This window comes from Phascolarctos cinereus, unplaced genomic scaffold (assembly GCF_003287225.1).
Source record: "Phascolarctos cinereus isolate Bilbo 61053 unplaced genomic scaffold, phaCin_HiC Scaffold_1;HRSCAF=81, whole genome shotgun sequence".
NCBI lineage: Eukaryota > Metazoa > Chordata > Mammalia > Diprotodontia > Phascolarctidae > Phascolarctos > Phascolarctos cinereus.
Window position 1 is genome coordinate 81332280 of NW_027555514.1, and position 26963 is coordinate 81359242.

Consider the following 26963-nt stretch of genomic DNA (forward strand, 5'->3'; position numbering starts at 1 on the left):
AAAAGGCAGTAATTAAAAAAAACGTTAAACATTTTGGAGGAATGATGATAATTTGAACCTCTTAAAATCAGGCATCTCACCATCAATTACTGGTCACATGGTGCTAAAAAACAGAGCTATCGAGAATTTCAATTAGGTCCTTGTCCTAAAATCTCTTACAGTTTGGGAAAGATAGGGAACAGAGATTCCTTGCTTAAGTTCTAAACACTTTCATTCCCCTATGCTGTGTCATGTGGGGCTGTCTCTAAGCACTCTCATGGCAGAAATGTATTTTGAAGCACCCAACCTCCTTACTTAACTTTGCTTCCATTTGAGTTGGTAGGGCAAGTATAAAATGCATTCAATGTAAGAAAGTTCATCATATTCTATAGACACCCTTAGGCCTTGAGCCAGCATTATCCCTGCTCACCCAAATGCCTCCCCCATACATACACATCTCCCCACCAAATCACATTCACCACACACATGCATAGTCTGTGACTACCTCTGCCAGCCCCTCCAAAACCCAAACTTCATATATTTCCTGCTTTACCCACTTTAGTTGTCCAAAACAAGACCAAACCCTAAATATCAGATAGATTATGTGTGTATATCTATGTATGTGTGTTACATATTTGTGGTACTAGGAATTGGGTCTGGGACTAACAGTAGATTAATTAGTTCCATTCCCAAACCATGGCAAGATCCTTTTTGGACCTACTACTTCCCTGTGAATTCCATGGCCATGCACTTGTCTCCAAAGCCTCCATCACCAAAGTATCACACCCAGAAGAATCAAACTAAATAATATTACTCTTTATTAGTTATTTGCTCCAGAGTCTCCAGGTAAAAAGATAATTATGATATGTAAAACAGACTAAAATAGGCCTTTCAAAAAAGATTGCAAGGCAAAACCAAACTTATAGAAATAAAATGGTACATACAGTAGCAGCCAGTGAAAGTAATTCTTGGGTTTTTTGTGAATACCATAACTGATCCAAGTGTAACACACTGATGTTTATATCCCTTGCCAGATTAAATTACTCCTAACATAATATTCTCTCTCTCTCTCTCTCTCTCTCTCTCTCTCTCTCTCTCTCTCTCTCTCTCTCTCTCTCTCTCTTTTATTCTCTCTTTTTCTCTTTCTCTCTTTCAATCTCTCATAGCTGCTGGGATACAAATGAACATAATGTTCCCTGGTGGGTGATACGAATACCAATTTTAATTTCTATCATCGTAAGTAAACCCTGGACAGAAAGACAAATCCTCCATTGATTCACAGGCTTAAGATGACAAAAAACCCATTATTCTTTTATTAAACATAACCCCAATCTCATACAGACTGCTGAGGAAGCCACCTCACCTAAGTTTCACTGTTACCCAGGCAATCTGAACTCATTCCTTGCAAAACTCTAGTTAGACTTATTTAAGTGATGGTTTGTCCATTAGAGAAGTCAGAGTGGGTGGTTTAAGGAAGGCCTGAGGGGATTCTTCATCTGTGAGCAAAGAAGAGGGTGGAAGGAAGAAAGTTTGTTCTTTTAGCGCAGAGGGGAAACCTCAGGGGGAATTAGACACAAGTTGAATCAATGTGCTTGATTTTAGGTTTTAATTGCATGTCCATTGGTGTGTGCTTCACCTTCAAAAATCAGTTTGCCAGCATTGTTACAAACGTAAATCATGATGAATGATTGACTGTATCCATAGCCTGGAAGATATTGAAGATTCTAACTTATTTGTCTTTGTTCTTGCCCTTTTCTCATAATGAGCAATTAAAAAGCCCACACAGAACGAGTAGAATGAAATTTTCTAAATTCTCTACAAGTCCTTGTCCTCTCCCTCTCCCCTCTCTGCCCCCTCCCAACTGCCTCTTTCGCTATATTTATCTCTATGGCAGTACCCATCCTCTGCCACCAATACCTCCCGTCTTCAGGGCCTGGATGGATGGTTTAAAAAGTAAATCAAGTCTTGAAAAGAAAACTCTAGGTCCCTTTACCAATTTTAAGATATACCCTCTCCCCTTCTCCTTGACACTTCTTATAAACTGCTGCCATGCCCAATATCCCTATGGGGTCCACAAGGAGATAGCAGTTTCCCAATTTTCCCTTACAGAAAGGAAAAGTTAAGTCTGGAGGTATGGAGAGAAAAGGGTAGAAGATGATGTGGTGTAATAGTTGTGTCACACTCCCCTTCTAAAGAGCAAACCATTCCCAAGGGGTGGTAGCTCTGCTGTCCATGGCTTATTTTCCACCGGATAGCCAAAGTACTCTTGTGAGAACATTGGTCGTTCATCTTATTTGAAGATCAGTAGTGTCGAGGCTAAATGAGAGGGGACTGTGGTAAAAGTCTTGAGATAGAAGCCATTCTTGAGATCCTCCCCAACTTCTACCTTCAATGACCCTTCCACACACACACACACACACACACAGATACACAGACATTTTTTAATGTTACTCCCAAGCTCTCTTCTATCCAGCATCAAGGACCCTTACATTGCCCTAGCTGCTGAGTCCCTCCAACATGATCCTACTTTGTCCTGCCTTTCTCAGTGCAGCATGGAATGAATGATCTGCAGGCCTTTCTTGACCTCTTCATAATGCTAAAAGTTACCTGCCCATATCCCATCCCCTTAGGGTCCTGTTAAGTGACTGACAAATACACTGGATTAACTCATCCCTACCCAAAGCTAACGTCAACTTTTACTTTTACTCCTCTCATCACATATTTTACCTTTCAACTGGAGTCATCAGAGGACAATCACCAAAGAGGCAACTGATGGTAGAAGTGTAATGTTCTGTGACCGGCAAATGAGGAAGATATTTTTAAGAAAGAGGGCTTTTCCACATCTTCCGTCTTATCACATTGAGAGCTTTGTCTGTTCTCCTCATGCCCTGGACCAGTATTCATTATGTACTTCTTTATCAGATAAAATCATTTTTCTAAAGACGATTGTGTCATCCCTGAGGAAAGAGTTCTCAGAATCTTGCGTGGGTTAAAACCAGAGAAATAAACAAAGCAGGAAGGAAGACAATCCTATGTGATTTAGTAGGTATTGAACATAGAAATTTCACTAACAAATAGTAGGATCCACCTTTCAGAGGCATTCTCAGTGTTCAGACAAGGGAAGCAAGGAATCAAAATCATTTACAAATCTTTCTTTTTGGAGCAGGTGAATTTTATCCTTTTCATTAGTATCATAAGAATTTTACTGCAGAAGTTAAGATCTCCAGATGTTGGAGGCAATGATCAGTCACAGTACAAGTGAGTATAAATACATATATCGTGTGTATGTATGTGTGTGTGTGTGTGTGTGTTGAAATAATATGAACAAATGCAAGTACAAAAAAAAAATTATCCGGGAGAAGTTCCTTTCACACTAAGCTTCTATGACATAAAAACTGGGACCATCTCACTTGAAGCAAGGATCAGACTTACTTCACCAAGTTACAGGCATATTCAGCCTATTCAGAATCTTGCCAATGGAAGGAATCAGTCCCCACATTTTACTGATGAGAAAACTGAGGCTAAGAGCAAGAGAAAGTAGACTCAATTCCTCTACTAAGTCTCAGAAGAAAGGAGGGGTGGACAAGTGACACCTAGTCACAATAACTGGAGACTCACCAGATTTTGCATGCATGCATGTATGCATACACACACATATACATATACACGTTATACATATGTGTATATGTATCTTGTAGAAGAGACTATGTAGATTTGTGTATGTGTAAATATGCCTACATGCATGTTAATATGCTTGCATATATACATGTTTGTACTAATTTGTAATTTGCATGTGATCTGAATTAATCCCAGCAACCTTCCTCCACTTTTCAGCATACAGATTGAAAAAGGGAAGTTCTGGGGCATGCATTAAGAATAGAGAATAGACAGATCATCTCTATCTGATTTTGAGAAGTGAAATATTATTTGGGACAGAAGAACTTCCTCAAATACTAGGGCAGTCATGCGGTATAATGGGAGGAAAGTACTAGATTGAGTGTCAAGACTTATATTCTAGTACCAACTTTGTCACGAATCATCTATGTGACAAGTGATTAATAAGCCTCTTGGGCTCTGATTTTCTATTTCAATCCTTTGCTTCAAGTTAAAGTAAAATGTTTGCCTTTGAGAACTCACTAGCAGGATGATGGGGGAAGAAGCTTAGAAATCTGGCAGGTGACAGATTTGTGCTCATAAACATTTGAAGTGGCTATAGATGATCCACCAAGGGGATAAACCACATGTAGATTAGAGTTCAAGGTTTCCAAGCACCTGCCATGAGAGAACCAGAAAGCCAGCATTGGAGATAAAATTCTGAAGTCACTCTAAAGTAATTAACATTGGGCTTAGTAACAGCAGGCAGTATCTAAATTTTTTGGATTCATAAATGTGGGGCTGCCTTAATGCCACATTCAATCCCTCATTTCCAGCCCCCAACCAAAATGCCACCAGAAGTCACAGCCTGAAATTCAGAGAGCAGAAAGCCTCCCACTAGAGGAGTCACTATTTGGTATTGATAATGAAAAAGAGATGGTTCCTAATGAGTATGACGCAGACTAACAAACCATGGGGTGAAACTGGCTCCGAGGAAGAAAAGATGAAGTTCTCTAAGAGACTGAACTTGGATTTTTTCCATTTTCCCAAGCTGGTGTAATTAAAAAAAAAGTGGTGGGATATTTAGGGATTTTTTTTCTCTTGGTCTAAATGTTATTTTGAAAGCATAACCCTAAATCCTGCAGGCTGTGAAATTTGTCTAAAATAATGATGTAAAGCCAGATTTGCAAAGAATTATCCAAAATCATTCCACCGAAGAAATTATGTTAGGTCTGAAACTTGTGTGCATCCCATCCAGTAGAGTCGGCATGATATCATAGGAAGAATAATGCCTTGGAGTCAATTCATTGCTAAGTCTGTGTCACAGCTCTGCCACTTGCTTACTGGATAGCCTCAAGCAAATTTTCTAACCTCTCTAAAATCTGGGTTTCTCCTTTGTCAAATGCCAATAATACCTGCCCTGCTTAACTCACATAGTTGTTGTAAAACTTAGATGGCATTAGGCATTTTCTTTTCTTTTTCAACACTTAGCACAGTGCATATTGTCTTCTACATAGTAAGTATTCAATAAATATTTGTAGGATGAATGGATAAATGCCTACTTAGATAGGAATAGAAAGGAGAAAAAATTATCCATTTCTTCTGAGACTTGGGCACACGGGCTGGTGCTTGTAAACATGGCTGACAGGCTCAGAACAAAGATTGTTCTGCCAGAAGAAGAAACATATTGCTTCAAGTATTCTCATAGTCCTCTAACACAGGCAAAGATCGCTCTTGTGTTGAGAGATAATATAGCACAGTGATAAAAACCTGGACTCAAAATCAGTAGGACCTGGGTCCAGGTTCAGATTCTACCTCTGCCGCATACCAACTATCTGAATATGATTGTCACTACCTCAGTGCCATAGGAAATTCTAAGGCAGTGGAGGTGGCAAGTTACAGAGCCAGGTGCTAATTGGCTACCAATGAAATTATAGACACATTGCCATCCCATCTTCATGTTACAAATGGGGCAACTGAGTAAAGAAACTGAAGTAAAGAGAAATAGTGATTTCCTCAAGATTACATAGCCAATTAGTGGTAAAAGTTAAACAAGATTCCTGGGGACTTCCTATCAGTCCCCAAAGTTAAATTAACCACATAGATATTTCCTGAAGGTCTGTTGAATTAACCATAGAAAATGGTTTTCAAAGAACTTAGGTCCTAGTTAGGAAGAGAAAAAAAAATTCACACAAAGCAACTTTAGCAGAGCATACTAATTAATATACAAATAAAAAAATTCATCACCAAAATGAGTACTTAATGAGTAACTGGGATTCAGAATAAAATTGCTTATTTATCATGAGCAAGGAGAGTCATTGTGCTGAAACTCTGGATGTGAAAAGAAAAATAAATCATGGTCTCTCATTTCCAAGAGCTAGTAAGAAATGTAAATAGTCTGGTAGGGAATATAAGACAAATAATTATAATGCAAAGTATGATGTGATTACATGGGCAGTAAATGGCAGAAGTATCCTCTGACCTGCAATTTCTCAATTTCTCCCTGTACTACACACCCCTTCAGTGAGAATTCAGAAGGAGGAGAGATGACATTCAGCCGAAGGAACTGGGAAAGATTTTGTGGAGAATTTAAATAGAAAAGGTGCCATACTTGTCCTGCATTTTCCAACCTTCCAATTATCGGCTAGTTATTAAAAACCCCAAATGACTTCTTCACTGAGTGATGACCTGAGACAATGAACACTCCCAATCATGTCTCCACTGGCAAAGAGAAAAGCCTTGTTGGGTAGCAATCCACTGACAAAATTTCTCTTCATGCTACCAGACAGCCTACTAAAGTCTATAATCAGTCAGTGGCTTGTTCTCTCAGCCTCGGAGAATGAGAAAAAGAAATACAACTCAGGACATCAGATATATTTCAGTGTCATTAGTTCAGCTGAACATACTAGAGCTTAGGGACAAAAAAGATGCACATTTTGTGTCCACCTATGAATCCTGACTTTTTCCTGGTACTCAGAGAGTGGAAGGAGCAGACTGAGGATACAGAAAAATTGTTATTGCCAAGAGATTGAGCACAATTTATAAAATCACTGAATCTTTTTGTTAGGATGATTCATTACCCTCTGGGGCAAAAACAATAAGCCACAGTAAATTATACTATCTACTAAAAATGGCTTGAGTGGATTAAATGTGTTCTTCACTTTAAGTCAGTCAGGATGTGCGGAATGAATGGGACCAATGAAGGTCATGGGTTCTATGAGATGCATGGTCCCTTCGCCTAAGAAGAGTGATCATCCTCTAATAATTAGAGCTCTTAAGAGATGCTGCCTCTTAGCACTGGAACAGAATTCCAATTCATTCTACATAAGTGATCCCATACGAACACCATGAAAATTCAACGCATTTCTTATTTTAGTTTTACACAGTTTACTGCAATGCTGACAGTCTCAGGACAAACAATAACTTAAATACACTCAAATTCCTTCTAAATGCATCGACATGGGTTTGAATGGGCTATGCTGAGCCCATTTCAATGAGTAAAGCACAGAGGAAAAAGTCACTGTACTCTATCCTACCTTTTCTTGCCATCAGAGAGGACAGTATCCTTGGAAGATATGTTCATGTTTGCAGCCAGGGAGAGACTGGTGGATAGGTAAGACCTAAAGAGAGAACATGGCATCCATGAAGCAAGGGCTAAATTTAAATTGGTTTACAGTCAAGGCAATGAATTTAGAAAGAAATGGCCAGTGTAGGGCTCTCAGGACTTCTAGACATGGCTTTGGAGCTTCAGGGAAGACATGAATGTTGCATCCTGGTTGTACTTTTAAGTTGAAATTTGAATTTTTGTAACTCTTGCACAGCTTTACTGCTGACCTTTTCTTTTGGTCCATCCTATGATCAAGGCTAGACACATGGATATCTTAGGAGAATGATGACTTTTATTTTAGAAACAAAATTGTGATGCTAATAATAACAACTCACATTTTTGAGGTATTTTGAGTCAGCAGAGTACTTACCTCACAATAACTATGTGAAGTAGATAGTGACCTTGTCATTATTTATATTTTGTAGCTGAGGAAAATGAGGCTTAACTAGATTAACTGGTTTGCATAACAGTCACCCAGCTAGTAAATAGTGGACCTGTTGCTGGATTTGGGTTCAAATCCCAGTTCTGCTGCTAAGTCCCTATATAACAGTGGGCAAGTCATAGCTATTTTGTGAATGCAACTTGACAAAAGAAACATGAAACTTAGTAGGTACATCTTGGCTCAAGTGTAGTGCCATACTTCCCATCTCTTCCCTCCCCCATCAAAAGAATGCAATATAAATTAACATAAAGTGAAAGGGTTTTCTTTACTGTCAGAAGTGACTTTTTCATAGGCAAGGTCCAGAAAATGCATTTGTTATACATGATTGTTTGTTGCCATATAAAATTCCATTAAATTAGATCAATAAAGCATTCTTTGTACAGACTGGCTGCCGGGAATAACAATGGTGATGGTGATAATGATAGCTCACATTTACATAGTGCTTTAATATTTACAAAGCTCTTATTGGAACTTGGAAATGGCTTTGGTACAAAGAACACTAATGGAATTACACTTGTATTACAATTCTGCCCTTTATATCATAAGATCATAGATTTAAAGCTGAAAAGGACCTTATGGGTCATCTAGCCCGACTCCCTCATTTTACACAGGAAGATCTGAGGTCCTGAGTTGTTAAATGGAACCATTCCTACAGTCCAAACAGCAGAGTCAGACTTGACCTGAAGCCCTTCACCTTCACCTGCATCATTCTTTCCACTGCATCCCATTGCTTCTATCGGAGGCTACAATTTATTCAGAGTTCTAGGTGCCGTGGAAAAGCATAGGAAAGCAGCATAGTAGAGTAGAAAGAATGCCAACTCTAGATTCCCAAGACCTAGCTTTAAGTTCCACTTCTGAGGCTTACTACCTATGTGACATCAGGCAAATCCTTCAACCTCCCCAAGCTTCCGTTGCTTCGCCTATAAAGTGAAGAGGCTGGACTCAGTGGTCTCGGGGGTCCCTTCTAGCTCTGAATCGACATGGTCTCTGAAAACCCTACCACCTTCAGAATCATGAGTGTATGACTTGATGGTCCCTTCCAGCCCTGGTACTATGAACCATAAACGTAAGAGAATGGAGAATTATACCGTACATTATGCTGTCATTCACCAATAAAGTGGTGAGGTCCAATATTAATAAGTCCTTAAACTTAAATAGCTCCTTTTCAGACTTTTAGTGCTTTTCAATGAGGTTCTCATATTCATCCACACAGGAGCATCATAAGGAAGTACAATAATATTAATTAAAAGGTAGGCATTACCATTGTAGAGATGAGATACAGGAGGCCAGAGAGTTCTAAATGCCTCGCCACCAATCACACAGAAACCAAGTCAGTTTGAAAACCTCAGTTTCTATCCACTGAACTCTGCTACCTTCCTAAAAGCCATAATGTGTCCCATTTAGTTTAATCCAAAAAGCATTTACTATATCCCATTCCTATGCTAAGCACTAGAGATAGAAAGAGAAATAGGAAATAGTCCCTGTTCTCATGGAGCTTATATTCTGTAGAAGGAGGGAAAGAGGGAGGAAAGAACATAAGGCAAGACATAACCAGATAAGGTGACATAGTGGATAGAACACTAGACTTGGAGTCAGGAAGACCTTGAATTCAAATCCAGCCTCAAACTCTTATAGCTATGTGACCCTGGGCAAGTCACATATTTGCCTCAGTTTCCTCATCTATAAAAATGGATATTATAATAATAGTGCCTACCTCCCAAGGCTGTTGTGAGTATAAAATGAAATATTTGTGAAGCACTTTGCAAATCTTAACAGGCTCTATAAGTGCTAGCTATTATAAGGAACTCTAAAATGTATACAAATAAAAATAACGTGGAGGTGGGACACTGACTAATATGTAGATCATGTGAGGCTTCTTGTAGAAGCAGAAACTGACCTGATCGTCGAAAGGAGTTAGAGATTCCAAGTAAAGGAGGTAAGAAAACCTTAGAGTCATCCCAGTAAACTGATTATGCATGGCCCTCAAGGCACGGGTTGTAGGCCAGTCTGGACAGGGTATAGTATGTTTGAGAGGGGATCATATGAAAATCAGTCTAGAAATTTAGGTAGGACCCTTATTGTAAGTACCAAACTAAGAGCTTTGATTTTTATCCCCAAAGTGCTAGAAAAATGCTGAAGCTTTCAGAGCCGGGAAATTACATGGTTGCAAATGTGCCTTGGGAATATCAAATCTGGAACCTATATTCAGGATGCATCGAAAAGGAAAAGAAACCTGCAGAGACAGCTAGCTGACCATCTCTTTTCTTCTGATTAGGAGACTCGCTAAGTCCACGCTGCTGCTCATCCCTTTGTTTGGAGTTCACTACATGATTTTTGTTGTATTTCCTATTGGCATTTCCAGCAAATATCAAATACTGTTTGAACTATGTATCGGATCGTTCCAGGTACTGTTATCCTCAGAGCCACTTCTTTCTGTCAAAGTTTCTCATGTTTAGCCTCATAACCTCTGACACCCTTTTCCTATTTGCAGGGCCTGGTTGTTGCAGTTCTGTACTGTTTTTTGAACAGTGAAGTAAGTGCTTTGCCTTTCTCTCAGGCTTTATGGGTAAAATTTTAACTTTCTCAGTTGGGTTTCTAAAATGTTTGCTCAATCATGTGTCATCTCAAAATGCCCATCCATATCAAAAGGATCTGGCTTTTTTGTTAAGACTACCACATTGAAAATTGTTTTTTATGGGTAATTGGGGGAAAATAAAATATTAAGTCATCAAAAAGATGCAAAAAATACCACTCTGGCTTCTAACACAAAAAATGGACTGTCTGGGAAGGAAAGGAGAGGGAATTTCAAAATAGATTCCACTTGCAAATTTAGATGTTCCTTACTCTACAACTTCCATCTTGTACTCCATGTAACTCTCTCCTCATCTGAGTCATTTTCATCAAAGCCACATTCACAAAATCCACACTGCCCTTCTCCTCCACCCCTACCCCCAAAAGTCACATGCTTCTCTCCTTCAGTCACTGTAAAATGCTGTTACCAAAATAGTCTCCCCTACCACTTTCAACAGAGTCCGAAATGCCAGGTTGTTAGGCCCATGACAACAACAGGAAATTTCAAGCTGAAAATTAATTAGAGCCTGCATGCTTTTTAATAAGCATCTGTCCTCACTTCACTGCAGCTGCTGTCACCTTGCTCCATCCTTTAATCAGATAAATAGTGGAAATCAGCCCATGGCTACTTAACATGCAGAAGTGAACATGAGAAAGGAAGAGTTCAGTATTCTCAACAAGCAAAGTTGTTAGAGACAGTAGGATGCAGGGTGGACACCCTGTTTACCACCTGCTTATACACAGGCTATACCCATACCCAAGCTCCCAAGGGTGATTACCCACCCACTGCGCTGCTAGCCCTCGGCTTTGACCACTCTACTGCCCCATCTAAAATATTCTCTGGCTCTTCATTTCTTTCCATCTGCCTACCCCATCAGCACTACTTGTCATTTCCCATTGTGTCTCTGACATAGATCTAGTGTGTTTTCCATCAGCATCCTGACTGAAAACATACTTTCCATTTGAACCTGAGTCCTCTTACCCTAAATTCAACACTTTTTAAACAGCAAAATGGAGTTGAAAAAATGTTGCCTTTAGAGTCAGAGGAGCCAGGTTCAAATTCTGATACTTATGGGGCAGCTAGATGGTGCAATGTATATAGAGATCTGGGTCTAGAGTTAGGAAGAGCTGAATTCAAATCTAGCTTCAGACTCTTATTGGCTTCATGACCCTGGCCAAGTCACTTAACCTCTGTTTGCAAAATGTGGAAAATACTGGCACCTGCTTCCCAGGGGTATTGTAAGGTACAAATGAGAAAACTGTAAAGCATTTAGCACAAAGTTTGGTTCGGAATAAGCTCTATATAAATGCTAGCTATGATGATGGTAGTGTGACCTTGGGCAAATAACAAAACCCTTATCTCCAAAATGAGAGGTTGGACTTTTGAGGGCCCTTCCAGCTAAATGGGCCTAAGGACCTTACATGCAGGAAACAATCCCTCAGTTCCACTTTGGCTGACCTGCAGACCCTTAAGTCATTTAAAGCCTATTCCCAATTATCACTCCTGATACAGGAAAATTGACCTGACCTACCTGAAAACACAAATGATAAACATAAGGTTTGCTTTCTAAAATACTGTTTTATATCCAACATAAAGATTTTAAATCTAAATCAACCGTCTCATCTAATCTTCCTTTGTATGAATGGCCCAGCATCTATTCATTCTTCTTGTCGGTCAGTCGTTTCAGTCTGTCCGACTCTTTGTGACCCCATTTGGGGTTTTCTTGGCAGATACTGGAGTGGCTTGCCATTTCTTACTCCAGCTCATTCACAGATGAAGAAACTAAGGCAAACTGGGTGAAGTGACTTGCCCAAGGTCACACAGTCAATGAGTGCCTGAGGCCAGACTTGAACTTGCCCAGAGGAGTCTTTCTGACTTCAGGTCCAGCACTCTATCCACGGTACCGCTCGGTACATTCTAGGATCTCCCTCAATTCTAGTGACTAAAAGCTTCGACCCTCCCATAGGTTTGGCACTCTCTCATCAGAGAAGAGTCTCTGCCCACTTCCTTCTATTTCTTTTTTATTTGCCATCATTTCATATTTATGCTTCAGAATCTCAGAGTTGGAAGGGAACTCGGAGGTCACTTAGTCCAACTCATCTCTGAACAAGAATCTTCCCCACAGGCGGCTAGGTGGTACAGTGGTTACAGCACCAGCCCTGGAGTCAGGAGGACCTGAGTTCACATCTGGCCTCAGACACATAACACTTACTAACTGTGTCACCCTGGCCAAGTCACTTAACCCCAATTGCCAGAAGAAGAAGAAGAAGAAGAAGAAGAAGAAGAAGAAGAAGAAGAAGAAGAAGAAGAAGAAGAAGAAGAAGAATCTTCTCTACAACACACCAAAAGGGTAGTCCTCTAGTCTTTGAATACCTCTGCTGAGGCGAGGTCCTGAAGCTCTGACCTGGAGCAACCCATTCAACTTTTCCACAGCCTTGGATTATTGGGCTCTCAGTGTAGCCAAAATCTGCCTCCATGAAACTTTTACCTATTGTTCCCTTCTAGAGTCAAGAAAAATGAGCCTAATCCAGCAGTGTGGTAGTAAATGTTTAACAACCAGCTCTCCAAAAAAAAAGATACAGTCACACATGCACACACACACAATGTACTCTTAGGGTTATCTGTATCATTAACATCTTTTCCATTACTTTCTTAGGTCTAGACACTGAACAAAACAATAAATCAAGCATTGAGGTATAATGCTTGTTGATATCCAAGATATAAATGCTCACACTGAAAATTTAATAATCAGCCTGATTTGACCTGGTTCCAACACACCCCTGGGTGTATATAAAGGCAGCTAGGTGGCATAGTGGATAGAGGACCAGGCCTGGAGTCAGGAGGACGCGTCTTCCTGAGTTAAAATCTGACCTCAGACGTTTACTAGCTGTGTGGCACTTCACACTGTTTGCTTCAGTTCTTCATCTGTAAAATGAGTTGGAAGAGGAAATGGCAAACCAATCCAGAATCTCAGGCAAGAAAACCTCAATCGGGGTCACAAAAAGTCAGACACAAGGAAAATGATTCAACAACAGCAGCAGATGGCATAGCAGATAGAGAACTGGGCCAAGACTTAAGAAGACCAGAGTTTAAATCTGGCTTCAGATGCTTATTAGCCATGTGACACCAGATAGAATCATTCAACCTCTATTTGCCTTAGTTTCTTCAACTATGAAATGGGGGTAATAATAGCACCTACATCTCCAGGTGGTTGTGAGATTCAATTGTGATAATATTTGGAAAGTGCTTAGTACAGTCCCTGGCACCTGGGTAGGTGCTATATAAATACTTATCCTCTTCCCTTCCCCTCTTCCATGACAGCTCTTTACAAGCTTTCAAGGCAGTTATCATATCCCATCCTTTAATCTTCTCTTTCGTCTATTTCTACTAGGCCATTACTGTCCTGATTGTGGACATGGGGAAGCCTGGGACTACAATGAGTCTTGCCTTGAATATAGGGGTTAAACCAAGAAACAAAGTCTTTTTAATGATCACCTTGGGCTCACATTTTTCAAGGACACGCATGCAACATTATGAAGTTTTATTTATAGATCTGGAAGCATCCTGAGAAGCCACGTAGTCCATCTATTTCATAGATAAAGAAATTGTGGTCCAGGGAGGTTAAATTATTTGCACAAGGTCACATGCAACAGAGATAGGATTTGAAGCCAGATCCTCTGACTCCAGTAGAGGCTCTTTCCCCCAGACTCACTCTTCCTTTCATCAATCCGTCAACAAGCATTCATAGTACCTATTATGTTCCAAGTACTGTGGTAGATGCAGGAGATGGGAAGATAAAAATAAACAAGGCAGCCTCTGCCCTCAAAGAACTTACATTCTAGAGGGAGAGACACCACATATCTGTATAAGCCCACACAAAATAAACACGAGGTCATTCTTGACTTGTCCATCCCTTTTCTACTCCTTCCCCACAGGTGCAATTTGAGCTAAAGAGAAAATGGCGAAGCTTATGCCTGAACCAGTCCATGAGCCGGGATTACAGGCTGCACAGCTCTTCCATCTCTCGCAATGGCTCTGAAAGCATCTTACATTTTCATCGGAATTCCCGAGCCCACTCCTTCCTGCAGACTGAAACCACAGTGATATGAGCAACAACGTCCAGCTGCCCGTATTTGCTAAAAAAGCTCCATGAAAGACTGTATCCCATGCGGCCAAATGTGGTAGATTTCTCAGCTCTGCTTTGTGTGCTTTTGCTTCCCCTCCCCGTCTCCATGTCTGGAATGGCCTAGTTCTGTAAGCTCAGCCCTGTAGACTTTGAGCTTTAACATAGCTCCACTCACATTGCACTCTCATGTGATGTTTATCTTGTATCTGCATCCGAAAGCTAATTATGGCTAAATTGCAGTATTTAAGTTTGTTTGTTGTTTTAAAGAGCTTCAGATCTAGAATGTATGTGCATTTGGGATCTTTGATAATGTGTCCATTATCAAGGAGAAAAGAGAAGGGATGGAGAGGATTCATGAGATAAAAAGGTCAAAGTTGTTCAACTACAGCAAGAGAGGTCGAGGAGCTAGATCCTGCCCTGCGAAGCACAGCTCACGGTGGTCTCCCACTGACCCCAGTGAGGACTTCATCAACCTCTCTGCTCGAGCCTTTAAGTTAAGCATGGAGACAAGGAACCTTCATCTTCTATGAGAAATCCTGGTTGGATTCAGACCTACCTCAGTGAAATCTGTACCCTACAAGAGGGTATTACTCTCTGGCATACAAGGCAGCCACGACAGCTTATTCATAGTGTCTGGCTTTTAGATGATGATATACCCCAAGGCTAATATCAAAAAATGAACCTTAAAAAAGGCAAAACCATCAAATAGCTCAAACTTCACTTTCAGCCCCGATTTTCAACTCACAAGGGGCCTTCACTTACCCCTTGCCTCCTTATCACTCACTCAGAGCCCTGGCTATCTGGGTATCCCCACTGTGGAATCTCTCCAGACTTTTCTCCTCCTAAGCAGGACCCATTATCCCAGACCTCTCTCTCTCCCCTCTCTTCAACAAAATTAATTCATCCTTTGATTCATCCCCAAGTGGTTTTTCTCTCAGCTAGAAAAGTAATCTAATCAACTAATTCTCACTAAAGTATTAATGACTAAAAAGTACTTAAAGTACTGCCGGTCTTGTGAGTATTTACTTTTTAAACAGGGGTTTCTAACTCCTCCTCTCCTGTTAAATATTTCATGGTGGGATTTTAGGCATCATAACAGGTAGGTAGATAAGATATTTAGAGTCTAGGGGAATAAAAGTCCTCCTCATATCATATACCACATAGGCATCTTCATACTCTGCCTATGTAAGAAGTCAAACTCCAGCCTAAATACTCAACCTAAACATGAAGTTATAGGCCATATCCCAGTAACCAGAGTAAAAATGAAGACAATATCAAAGGAACAAAGAAGGAAGCTAAAAAGATGGTAACGGGGGAGGAGACACTTTGAACCCCTCTGTCACATTTCAAAATTGCTTTTAAGTGGAGAATTATTAGAACAGTGTACAAAGAGGGGCCTTGTCTACAGATTCATTTTATAAATACGGTACTCGCAATCAGCAGTTAGAACTTCTGGGTTCTAGAGGAATTGGGGGTTTCTGATCTGAAAGAAATAGAGTAGAGCAGCTCCAGTAGGAAGGGTAGACCCTGTAAAGGGCCTCCTTGTTTATGCTGTGTGGGTGAGGTACCTGTCTTTGAAGGCCATATCACACACAATGAAATCTGACAAGTCTTGCCCAGGGTTCTGTGGTGGCCTTACAGCTCTTGGTTTGTTTTTAGAAGAAAAAATTGCTTTTTACAGAGGTGAAAGCAAGAGTTCTCAACCTGTCAAGACTCCTGGGGAGGCCCATGGATTGATTTCAAGGGGTCTGCGAACTTGGATTGGGGAAAAAAAATCTATCTTTATTTTCATTAACCTCTAACTGAAAGTTAGCATTTCCTTCGATTCTTTAAAAACATTATTCTGAGAAGGGATCATAAGTTTTAGCAGATTGCCCAAGGGGTCCATAACACACAAAATGTTAAAAAAAAAAAAAAGCTTCCTGGGTTAAAAAGTTTATAGTGAAAGAAACAGTGACAGAGTGATGAGCAAGTCACTTAATAAAGATGGAAGGATGCAGGGCAGGTGAAAAGCCAATTCCTGTCTGTCTTTCCAAAGGCTTTCTGAAATCTCACCACTACTATGACCACCACCACCACTATGCACTCAACTTTGCTAGGTAGCCTGAATTCTGCCAGCCTCCCCACCCCCCACCTCCTAGTCCTTCAGAAAGCACCCATCCCAAAGTTCATAACCACATGCAAACAAAACCCTTAAATTATAGTTTGAAAACCATGAAATTGTATTAAGATTCTCTCACATTGTGTTCAGAAGGTAGAGTTACATGGCAAAGAATTTAAGGGAAAAGGTAAGCCCTATTATTACAACATAAAGCAGAACCATGGTCCTATCAAAATGGAGTGACAAGTAGAAAGCTGAGGTGAGCAATGAGGGAGTGGTAGGCTGAAACTGATGAGAGCAATGGAATAGACTTGTGGAGTGGGGTGGTTAGAGTCCCATCCTATCCTTCATGCAGTGGTTTCTCACATTTTCTGACAGGTGTTTCCATTGCTGCAACTGGGCAGCTGGAGACCATAAAGATTTCAGATCTTCATTACAAGTCACTTTCATAAAATCCATGTTTTTGATAAACTGAGGTTAGGTAAAAATTAGATTTTATTATGACAGAGTGACAGTCTCTTCAATATAGAAATCAAAGCCAATGAGATGGACTGGTAAACCCTTAACTCATATGAGATGTTTTATTTAATAGAATTAGTTGTAATCAGCTCAGGAAAACAATGCTACTCTAGGACAACCATTAGCCCATGGGACCAGCCTCATGATATAGAACTGGATGTTATAAGAATGTGAGTTACTTTATTATAATCAGATTCTGCTTTTTCTTTTACCTGAATGGACTGGAGAATAGTTGGAGTAAATGTTCTTGGGGGAGGGGAAACGATGGCATGGGTATGAGTCTGGCCTATCTAGAAGATTGTCTTCAATCCCTTGTTTTTCTCTGGCATTCAGCATGGCAGGTACAAAGGTAAGAATTGATCAACCCAACAAAATTATCTCCATAGCTTGAGTCCCCGACAAGATAAAAAGGTGTAATGGTGTTCCTTCCTCCTTGCTCCAGGAGAGTAGGTGAATAAAATAAAAGAACTAGAAAGGACATCAGAGGGCATATAACTCAAACCCTTCATTTGTATACATAAGGAAGCTGAAACCCAGGGAGGTTAAATTACTTGCCAAAAGGAGTACACATATTAAAGGTCAAAAGTAGGATTTGAATCCGGGCCATCTGACTACAGAGTGAATGCTCTTAGAAGAATAAAAAGAACTAGTTTTATCACCAGAGGTTATAGGTATATGACCCTAAGCAAGTCATTTCTCTTTTGTGGGCCTCAATTTCCTCATCTGTAAAGTGATGGTAGAGAGTTTAGATCAATGATCTCTTCTGGCCCAGACTCCCAAGATCTTTGATAAATCTGAAAGGTTTCCTTTTAGTTGATTAAGGGTCTTATCATGCTTCAGAAGTATGTATGGGAACTAAAATAGGAAAAGAACTATCCTGGAAAATTCTATTCAGTTATATATTTGCCAAGGCAAAATAGGAAGCCCTCTTCTGCTTTTATCATGTTCAGTAAAGGGAAATCATAAAATGACTGCAATATTTACTAAAAGGATAGTTTGTTTAGAAAAGCAATGAATGCTCAAATACTTCAAGTTTTTAAAAAAAATCTGGAACATATATTTGGCAATTGTAACAAAGCCTATCATGTCATAAATATTTCCCAAGCTCAATAAACTGTAAATACTTTCAACATAATAATTTCATATATGTAAGTTGACTGAGAATGCCACCCAAAGTGTACATAGAAGGGATCCTCCAAAGTGGGACATACACGAGGTTCTAAATGAAGCTTTGTTGTTGTTCAGTTGTTTCAGCTGTGTCCAACTCTCAGTGACTCCACTTGTGGTTTTCTGGACAGAGATACTTCAGTGGTTTGCCATTTCCATCTCCAGCTCATTTTTACAGATGAGAAAACTGAGGCAAACAGGGTTAAGTGACTTGCCCAGGGTCACATAGCTAGTAAGTGTTTGAGGCCAGATTTGTACCTGGGAGGATGAGTCTTCCTGATTCCAGGCCTGGCACTTTATCCATTGCACCACCTAGCTGCCTTTCTAAATGAAGCTACTGACAGGTAAAAGTATAGAGAAGGCCAGGACATCATTTGACATCAGAAGGTTATCTACTACTAATCACCTACTGAGAAGGGTGAAGGCAAGACTTCTAAGTCACCAATATAATGATCTTGGGTTACCCTACAAAGGTGAAAGATATTCTAACAAACTCCAAGGATCTTCAGATTGTTTTGTTGCAATATAAAAATGGAATCCATTGCTAGAATCACATTCCCAGACAGCAGAAGTTGGAAATAAAGCAAGGGTCCCAGATTTTCTATAATGAATGAATAGGTACAATGGTTATTTATGTACATGTCTTATTAATCCTACTAGACTGCAAGTTCCATGAGGGTAGGGATTGTCTTATTTTTTGTATCCCCCCCCCGAGTACCTCCCACATAGTAGGTGTTCAATAAACATGAACTGAATAAATGAAAATCAGTGTTCTATATCCAGTAATAGGAGTGAAAAAGTTAAGTGCATACATATAGAGGCTTCCTTTCCCTGTTCTCCAGCCTCCCCACCCTCCCAACAGAAACCTACAACCACTACATATAATTTTTTTTCCCTTTTTTCTAGCTTGTTAATCTTTGCGTGGGTGGCTTGCAAATTTAAGTACATTCTGATTAGATGGCTAAGATGTATGAAGTCAGAAAAGGGTCAGAGAAACTGAAAAGTGATTAATATTTATAGCAGGACCAAAGATATGTAAAAAAGAACTCAGTTGTAGTTTGACTCATTTCTACTTACCCTGCCTACAATGTGAACAAGTCAGTTGCATGGTCAGGGAAAAAAGAAAAATCTTGCATAACATTGTGTGTTGTATAAAACCTATTGTAACCAAATCAATAAATCATTGGGCCATCCCAAGTTGTGGCAACATTTATATTTTTGTATTCTTTGTAGTGGTATTTGACATACTGAGATTTTCGCCTTTATTACCTTTCCAGTGTAAAAGATTGCAAAACTAATCAAGATCTAGTCCGGGTACATGGGGACCTTCGTATCCTGTGTATTATTCAATACACATTAAACAATGTAATAATCTTTTTGATCCCATGTTCCATCAATGAATAAGATTATGGCAGCATGCCCCATGAACAGAGACTGATGGGAGAATGTCATTGCATTTTACAGAAACTATAATAACAATATTATACCAAAAATGCCTGGTTCTGACCCAATCTCTCATTATTGTCTTAGATGACTTCCAGAGATCAGGGGACACTTGTTTCTAAGAAACTGATTTATAAGCTCCCTGAAGACAGGGCTAGGAAGATTTTCTGCTTCTTTGTTCCTACCACAGGGACTTCTATGTGGCAACTGCTCAATAAATAGTTGTGTAATGGAACTACAGAATAGAGAAGCAAAGCTGCAAAACAACTTTATTCACAACCTTTTTCCAGTGATTAAAAGACTATGGCTGGTAACACTGAGAAGTTTTGGGGAGCTGAGAAGAAAACTGAAGGAAGAGCCTATCAGAGTAGCCTATATCTTTTTGGTAAAGTAGGAAACAAAGTTAGTGCTACAAGTCTGAGGGCTGGAGATGCAGTTTGGGGCTTAGGGTGAGGGGAAGAGTTTTAGAACAGTCTCTACAAAGAAAGAACTTGACAGATGAAAAGAATAAGATAGAAGAACTGCTGAGTGGTAAGAGCATTGGATGATCCTACTCGCTCAACTAATAGCATAGCTTCAAATAAAATTTATGTAACCTGGGAATGGCTTGGATACCTACCTCTTTCCTGTCTCTCTCTCTCAGCCCAAGCTAGGTCTGTTTCACTCACCCCACCTGTACTCATGGTAATATGTAGGAGTAGTGTCCCCAGACAGGTAGCCATGTGTTTACTACTGGAGTCTAAGATTGCAAACGGTTATGCTAGTAGGGGAGGGGGAAGGAGAAGGAGAACATAGAGGAAGGGGGAATAGGTTATACTCCAACTACTTGCTACTGTTACTCCTGAACAAGGGCTTCCCATTTACACAAAATTAGCCACAGTAACATCACTGATTAAACAATAAAGCAAAAGCAAAATTTTTAATCTTTAAATTTAAATTTTAAATTTAAATGAGTAAAAAAATTTACTCATTAGATGCCAAAAAGCAGCACTAATCAAAATTTAATAGTCCACCCTTAAACCTAGGTCACATTCTTCTCCCAATTCACATAGTATTCTAGGGGACAGTAAGCCCATACAAAAATAAAGGAGTAAAGTACACAAGTAGGGAAACCTACACCCAGGGCAACTTATGATTCTGGAGTGCAGGTCTTGATGTCTATGGTCTCTTTAGAGAATTGTCTCTAAGGTGTTAAAGAAAAACCACTTCACTGCTCTCTGTCTCTCCCCCACCCCATCCCACCCTTTCTGGGCCTCAGAGATTCGTGCTGCACAAAGTTGCTTCACTGCTACTCTTGGGCCACTGAAACAGTATCAAGCTCTTTTAGCACACAGACACCCCTGGCAAGGTGTTGATAACAGTGTCATGTTCTTTTAGTAAAATATTTCCACATTACACTCTGCACAAGCAGTTCCCATAAATCTGTAACTGGTCAAGCTAATCAGGTCTGCTCTTTATGAACTGTGATTTTACCTTTTACAGGGTGCAGAGGGCAGTAACAGGAACACAGGCAAGCTCCTCGGGGCTTTCCCTTCTCTTAAGCTGTAGGACTATGCAGCTTTTCTCAGTAAAATAAATGGAAGAGCTTTGCTGGTACCAGGTGCTCAGCCTCTATGAGCTTTTGTGTATCATCTCATACTGACTTCTCAAGCTTCTGGTTTCTGTGAACAACTTTTCTCATCATCTTTTGTGTTTTCTGACTAGTCCTTCATTCAATTTCTTCTCATCACCTATCTTCTATATCTTGTAATGCCTTAAAGCAGAGATCCCCTATATTTAGTGATTCACCTATACCTTATGATGAGGAACTTTTTTTTAAATCTAGGTACCCTAATCGTTCTTATAAAAATCATCATATAGTCCCTCAAAAGTTATTTGATTTATACTTTTTCATTTAATAGCCTTTTAAAATCTTAAATCAGTCATGCACAAGTGAACTGATAGGCAGCAATGATTTGCAGCCACATCCACCCACCTCAGTCAGCGATTTTGCCTCTGAGAGATAATGCTCTCTCTCTCTAGCCCTCTCAGAACTATCTCTGTTTTCCCTCAAGCTCTTTTATCAATGATCTATATTTCTTCTCGAGCTGATTTTGTCATCATTTCACATCCACACACAAATTGTTCTTTTTCCGTCCCTTTCAGCAATCAAAATATCCACAGTACAAAGAGGCAGACCTTATACTTATAATACCCAGCAGATGACTGACATGGGCAAATGAGTACAGGCCCTTCATCTCTCTGATCCTCAGTTTCCTCATTGGTAAAATGAAAAAACAAGACCAGATGGTCTGATCTAAGAGTTCTCTTAGCTCAGGATTTCCATGGTCTTCCGGAAGCTTGAATACAGAGATACCTCGGTGATCTCTGATTTCATCCCCCTGTCTCCACAAATGCAGACCTCAGTCCCTCCACACTTTAGCAGATCAGGTTCCATAGTTATGGTAGCTTAAAAATCCATAAGGCTACAGCAGGGGTTCTTAATCTAGGCTCCACAGGCCTCTAAGAGGTCTATGAATAGATTTCAGGAGATTTGTGAACTTAGATGAGAAATAATAAATTACATCTTTATTTCAATATAGCTGATTTCCTTTGCAATCCTATGTATCTTATTTTATGCTTTTAAAAATATCATTGTGAGAAAGGATCCATAGGCTCTACAAGACTGCCAAATGGGCCTAACACACACACACACACACACACACACACACAAAGGTTAAAAACTCCTATCTTACAGCCATACTGGTGAAGAGCCTCTCTGAACTCTAGCCAGTTCTTTGACAAGAGACATACAATCCATCCATCACTAGGCCTGTGCTCCAAATGATACTAGCTTGGTAGGACTTCTTAGAGCTTGTATTCCTCTTAGAGACTTCAAGAACCCAGGGTCACTGCCACACCACAGTGAGACATCAGAAGAATACTTTTCTCTGGAACAGGAATCCTGATAAAATCAAGAGGTTTGACTAACCCCATCATACCATGTTTATCCATGTTTTAAGGCTTTCTGCTAAAGGAAGCATCCCTATCCTTCCCTTCAAGATCCTTTAGCACAACCTTCCCTCCTCTATCCCACAAAAAAAAAAAAGGAGTGTGGGTGGAACGAGGAGTGCCATTTGCTTCAAGCCCCATTGCACCTGGGGCACAATTTCTCCTTCCCTGGGAAGACTGGGAATGATTATGGAAACCTAAAAGGAATGGTAATATTCTTAGTAAGTGGAACTATTTTTGAGGTGAAGCTAGCCACATTCAGACATTACTCATTTTGGGGCTAGCTAGCCTAATTCTTTAACAAGCATTCAAGTTCACAAGTGGGAGCCGCCTTTACCATGTTCTGTGACTGTGACCTGAACTCTTAACCCTAGTCAACCTCAAACATATGCTATTAGTCATGAAGAAAACTGGGTAGATCAACATAAACCCATCTCCATTGTATAAGAAATGACATAAAGATTGAAACTGATTTTATTGGCAAAGGGAATTCCTGAGGGATGGACTTCCCTCTACCAAAACAGGCCAGCACTTGGTCTACAACTCAGTGTCTTAGAAAGTCTCCTGAGCACTGTGAGGTAATGTAACTTACTGCAGGTGACAGAGCCAATATGTGTCAGACTCAGAACTTGAAATCAGGTTTTCCTAGCTTCAAGAATGGCTTTCTATCCACTGTAATATTGTGCCTCTCCATTTGAGAAATGCCTCAAAGCATAAATCCACACAGTCATGGGGAAGTAGCCTTATCTAGGTCTGCAAAAGAAAGCATGAGAATTAAACTCAGAGGTCAAGAGGTCTGCATTCAAATACCACACCTGTCATTTACTACTGGTATGATCATGGACATGTCAACTTACCTCTGAGAGACTGTTTCCTCATGGGGATAATAATGTGTGTACTCCTTACCTTGCTCAGGTGTCCAAAGAGTCTGGTATTTCCCTTCATTTTCTCTGACCTTCTGTACCAGGGAATAGGTACCTATAAGGCCATGACAAGATGGATAAATCCCAGGACGCTAAGTGATTTACCTGTAATCACACAGCTAAGAAGTGTCAGAGGTCCCAGATCTTCTTGGGTCCAAGCCAGTCTATCCACTAAGCACATTGCCTGTTGTGAGAAATATACTTTATAAACCTTAACACACTATAAAGATACAAGTTATAATCATTACTATGCTATTATGCACATGTAGCAGAAGTTACTTGGGTCAACTCAATGTTTCCAAAACAATTTGTTTATGAAAGGCCATCTTTATTGTTGTTATTAAGCAAATCCTGACAGCAACAGATGGGGAGGAGTCCACATTAGGACCACGGCTTATTTTTCTCACAGAATCTTTTTTTTAAATGAAAATATAAATATTTTTCATTCTACAGCTGAGTCTCATCCTGATCCACAAACATCTGACAAGCAAGCGGCCAGTCAGCCTCTTCCTCCTCTGAATGTTATCTCCAGCTGACAAACATTCAACAAACATCCTGTATTATTTGTCTTATTATTAGAAAGGATGCCTCCTACAGCTTATTGTGCAGTTTTTGAGGGGACCCGTTGGTGGTTAGTGATAACAAAAAATGATTTAGTGCATCTTTTCATATGGAAAATTTGGTATTTAAGTGGAAAAAGTAAAAAAAAAAAACCTGTCACTACCTTCCCTCCCTCCAGAGGCTCAATCAGGGAAAGGAGCTGACAAAGAAGCCTGAGGTAGGTTAGGGAGTCTCCTTGTTGAGAAAGGATTCACATCAGTTTGAGCTTGTCTGGGACATCATCTAAAACAAATCTCCCCTACAAGGTGTGTAATTTTAGCTCCCAAATGGAACTGTTACTATAAATGAAAATAATGGAACCTTTTTTATTTTCATTTTTTTAATTTCCACACAAATGCGTACGTTTCTGGTGACTGAAGGAAGAGCCCAAAGCAGAACTTAGCTGACAGGGGCGGGGAATCTGTGGCCTTAAGGTCATGTGTAGCTTTCTAGATCCTTATGTGCAGCCTTTCAACTGAATCAAAATTTTACAGAACAAATGGTTAGCAGATAGAGTAGGTCACAATAAAACCACAAAAAGCAGCCTCATGTATTGGGAGGACCAGTGGACTTAAAATCCAACAGCCTGGGTTTGAGTATGGACTCCACAATTTACTAGCTAGGTGACCTGGCACAAATCATTTAACTTCTCTAAGACTCATCTCTCTTATTTGTAAAATAGAGGTAATGATGATAATATTTAAATTAGGTTCCCTTAGAAGTCTGCAGTGAGGAACAAAGTGAATAATGTATACAATGTGCTCTGAAAGACATTCTCATTTCTTACATGTGACATTTGTGAAAATAGTATTATCATCATCCTTACATAATTTATACAGTACTTTATAAATATTTTCCTATTTTATCTTCACAACAACCCTGGCAGGTAGCTGCTATTACCATCCCCATTTTACAGGAGGAAATTGAGGCAGAGAGAGGACAAATGAACCACCCAGAATCACACAGCTAGTAAGCGTCTACAGCAAATTTTGAACTCGGGTCTTCCTGACTCTTGATCCATTTCTATATCTACTATGCCACCTAGCTACCTGTCTTACTTTTGCACCACAGATATTGTCACACCACAAATTGTTTCAGGAGTTATTTTACAAATATGCCATCACATGATTCATTTAATAATTACACAAAAATTATAAGAGCTGTATGGAAGATCTTGGCTTAAAAATATGAGTGCAAAGCACCTGACAGCTAAAAACCATATTCCTTCTTATAAGCATACACAAAGGGAACATGACAGCTGTCTTCAAAATATCCGAAAAACTATCAAGAGGAAAAGCAATTAGACTTGTTCTGCTTAGCTGCCAAATACAGCTAGGAGTAATGGGGAAAAGTTGCAAGAAGACAAATTTAGGCTTGATATAAAGAAGGAAAAAATGTCCTTACAATCAGAGCTATCCCAAAGTAGGAAAAGCAGACTCAGAAGCAGTCATTAGACTTCAAATAAAGGCTAACTGACCACTTGGCTGGAAATGTTATAGACAACATTCTTGTTCACATGTGCATTGGACTACATGTTTCTGAGTCCTGTCCAACTTGAAACTCTGGTTGTGACAATAGAGTAAAAGTTTATGATAACCTAACACATTGGTATTTATATATTGACTTCTGATGGGCCAATCTGATCCTTCAAAATAAATGACTCTATTGAGGAAAGGCCTGAGATATTCAATAAACTCTTTTTGAGCACCAATGAACTGGGTGCTACAGGAAATTTAATGGAACCTAAGGCATAGTCCTTGTCTCTCAACTTAGCCTCTGGCTTGGTAGGTAAGAGATAGACCCAAAGAAGAAATAAATAACGTTACCAGTCAGTATCTCCTTAGAGCCAAATGGTAAAGAAAAGTAATGTTATGAGAGTTCAAACAACAAAGGAATCCTTCTAGGCCATGGTGATAGGGGAAGGCTTCAGCAGTGAAGAAGGATATGAGCTGAGCTTTAAAGGATATGTAAGATTTAAGTAACTAGGGAGGATAGAAGAGTGTATTAGTCTAAATGTTCAACCAATGAATGCTCAAATAAGAATTATAAGGTTCTAGAAATGACTTAAACAAGAGTCTTATAAAAACAGAAATACTTATTGAAGGAAATACAGGAAAAGGTAAAAATCAGCAGATCTGAAGTTTATTCCCACTAGCCCTAGAGTGGGAGCCCCCTGAGGCCACTTGTCCCCAAGTCTCCTCTCCATCTCTGAAGCGGCTTGCTGGAGGCATTCAGATGGAGGAATACCAATACTACCTTTGTTGCTTTTCTCCTGGTCCAGTCTCATACAGGCACATGTGAGAGGATCACTATCTACCAGAATTCTCCCTTCACATACACCCTACCCCATTCATTATACATGATGCAAGCTATTTTTTCTCTAAAAGGCAACAAAGCTGTCTCTGTACCTTATAGCAGCTTCCTGGTAGTCTCAGGCCATAGTAACTTAGCTTACTGGTCACCTACAGGTATGTGAAGGTCGGCAACGTGGAGTGGGTTCCTTCAGACTTGAAGGATGTCTCCAGTTAGTATATTCAATCTTGCTGACCAGACAGATTTCTATATGGAAGCAAGGGAAGGTTCTCACATCTATCCAAGTTAAATGCTAAAGACTCTATTTTAAATATTCTTTCTGTGCTTTGGCTAAGCAGACTTCCTTTTATTAAGTAAGTACTCCATGACTAATGTCTCATTTCATTTGAGCACCAAATCTAAACTAACAGGAGACTAGCCTGAATCAGACCTGCCTGTCACAGTGCCTAGTAGGGAAGGATGAGGCTAGGAGAAACTCATGACATAAAGGATGTGACTTATCTCTCTTATCATGGGAAAAATCTGTAAGAGCTGAGGAAAACTGGTATACAACTACCATATTGGCTATACCAGCCCAGGCCTTCCA

General features: G+C 39.8%; 1 protein-coding gene across 1 annotated transcript in view; it reads left to right on the forward strand.

Annotated features, from left to right (window-relative positions):
- VIPR2 (vasoactive intestinal peptide receptor 2) overlaps positions 1 to 19320 on the forward strand; it is a 146044-nt gene extending 126724 nt beyond the window's left edge. Inside the window, exons 9-13 of the mRNA XM_078152529.1 lie at positions 1146 to 1215; positions 3146 to 3237; positions 9898 to 10027; positions 10114 to 10155; positions 14130 to 19320. Coding sequence (XP_078008655.1) covers positions 1146 to 1215; positions 3146 to 3237; positions 9898 to 10027; positions 10114 to 10155; positions 14130 to 14303 — 508 coding nt within the window. The 3' untranslated portion in view covers positions 14304 to 19320. The remainder of the gene's footprint in view (positions 1 to 1145; positions 1216 to 3145; positions 3238 to 9897; positions 10028 to 10113; positions 10156 to 14129) is intronic.
- Positions 19321 to 26963: the final 7643 nt, after the last annotated feature.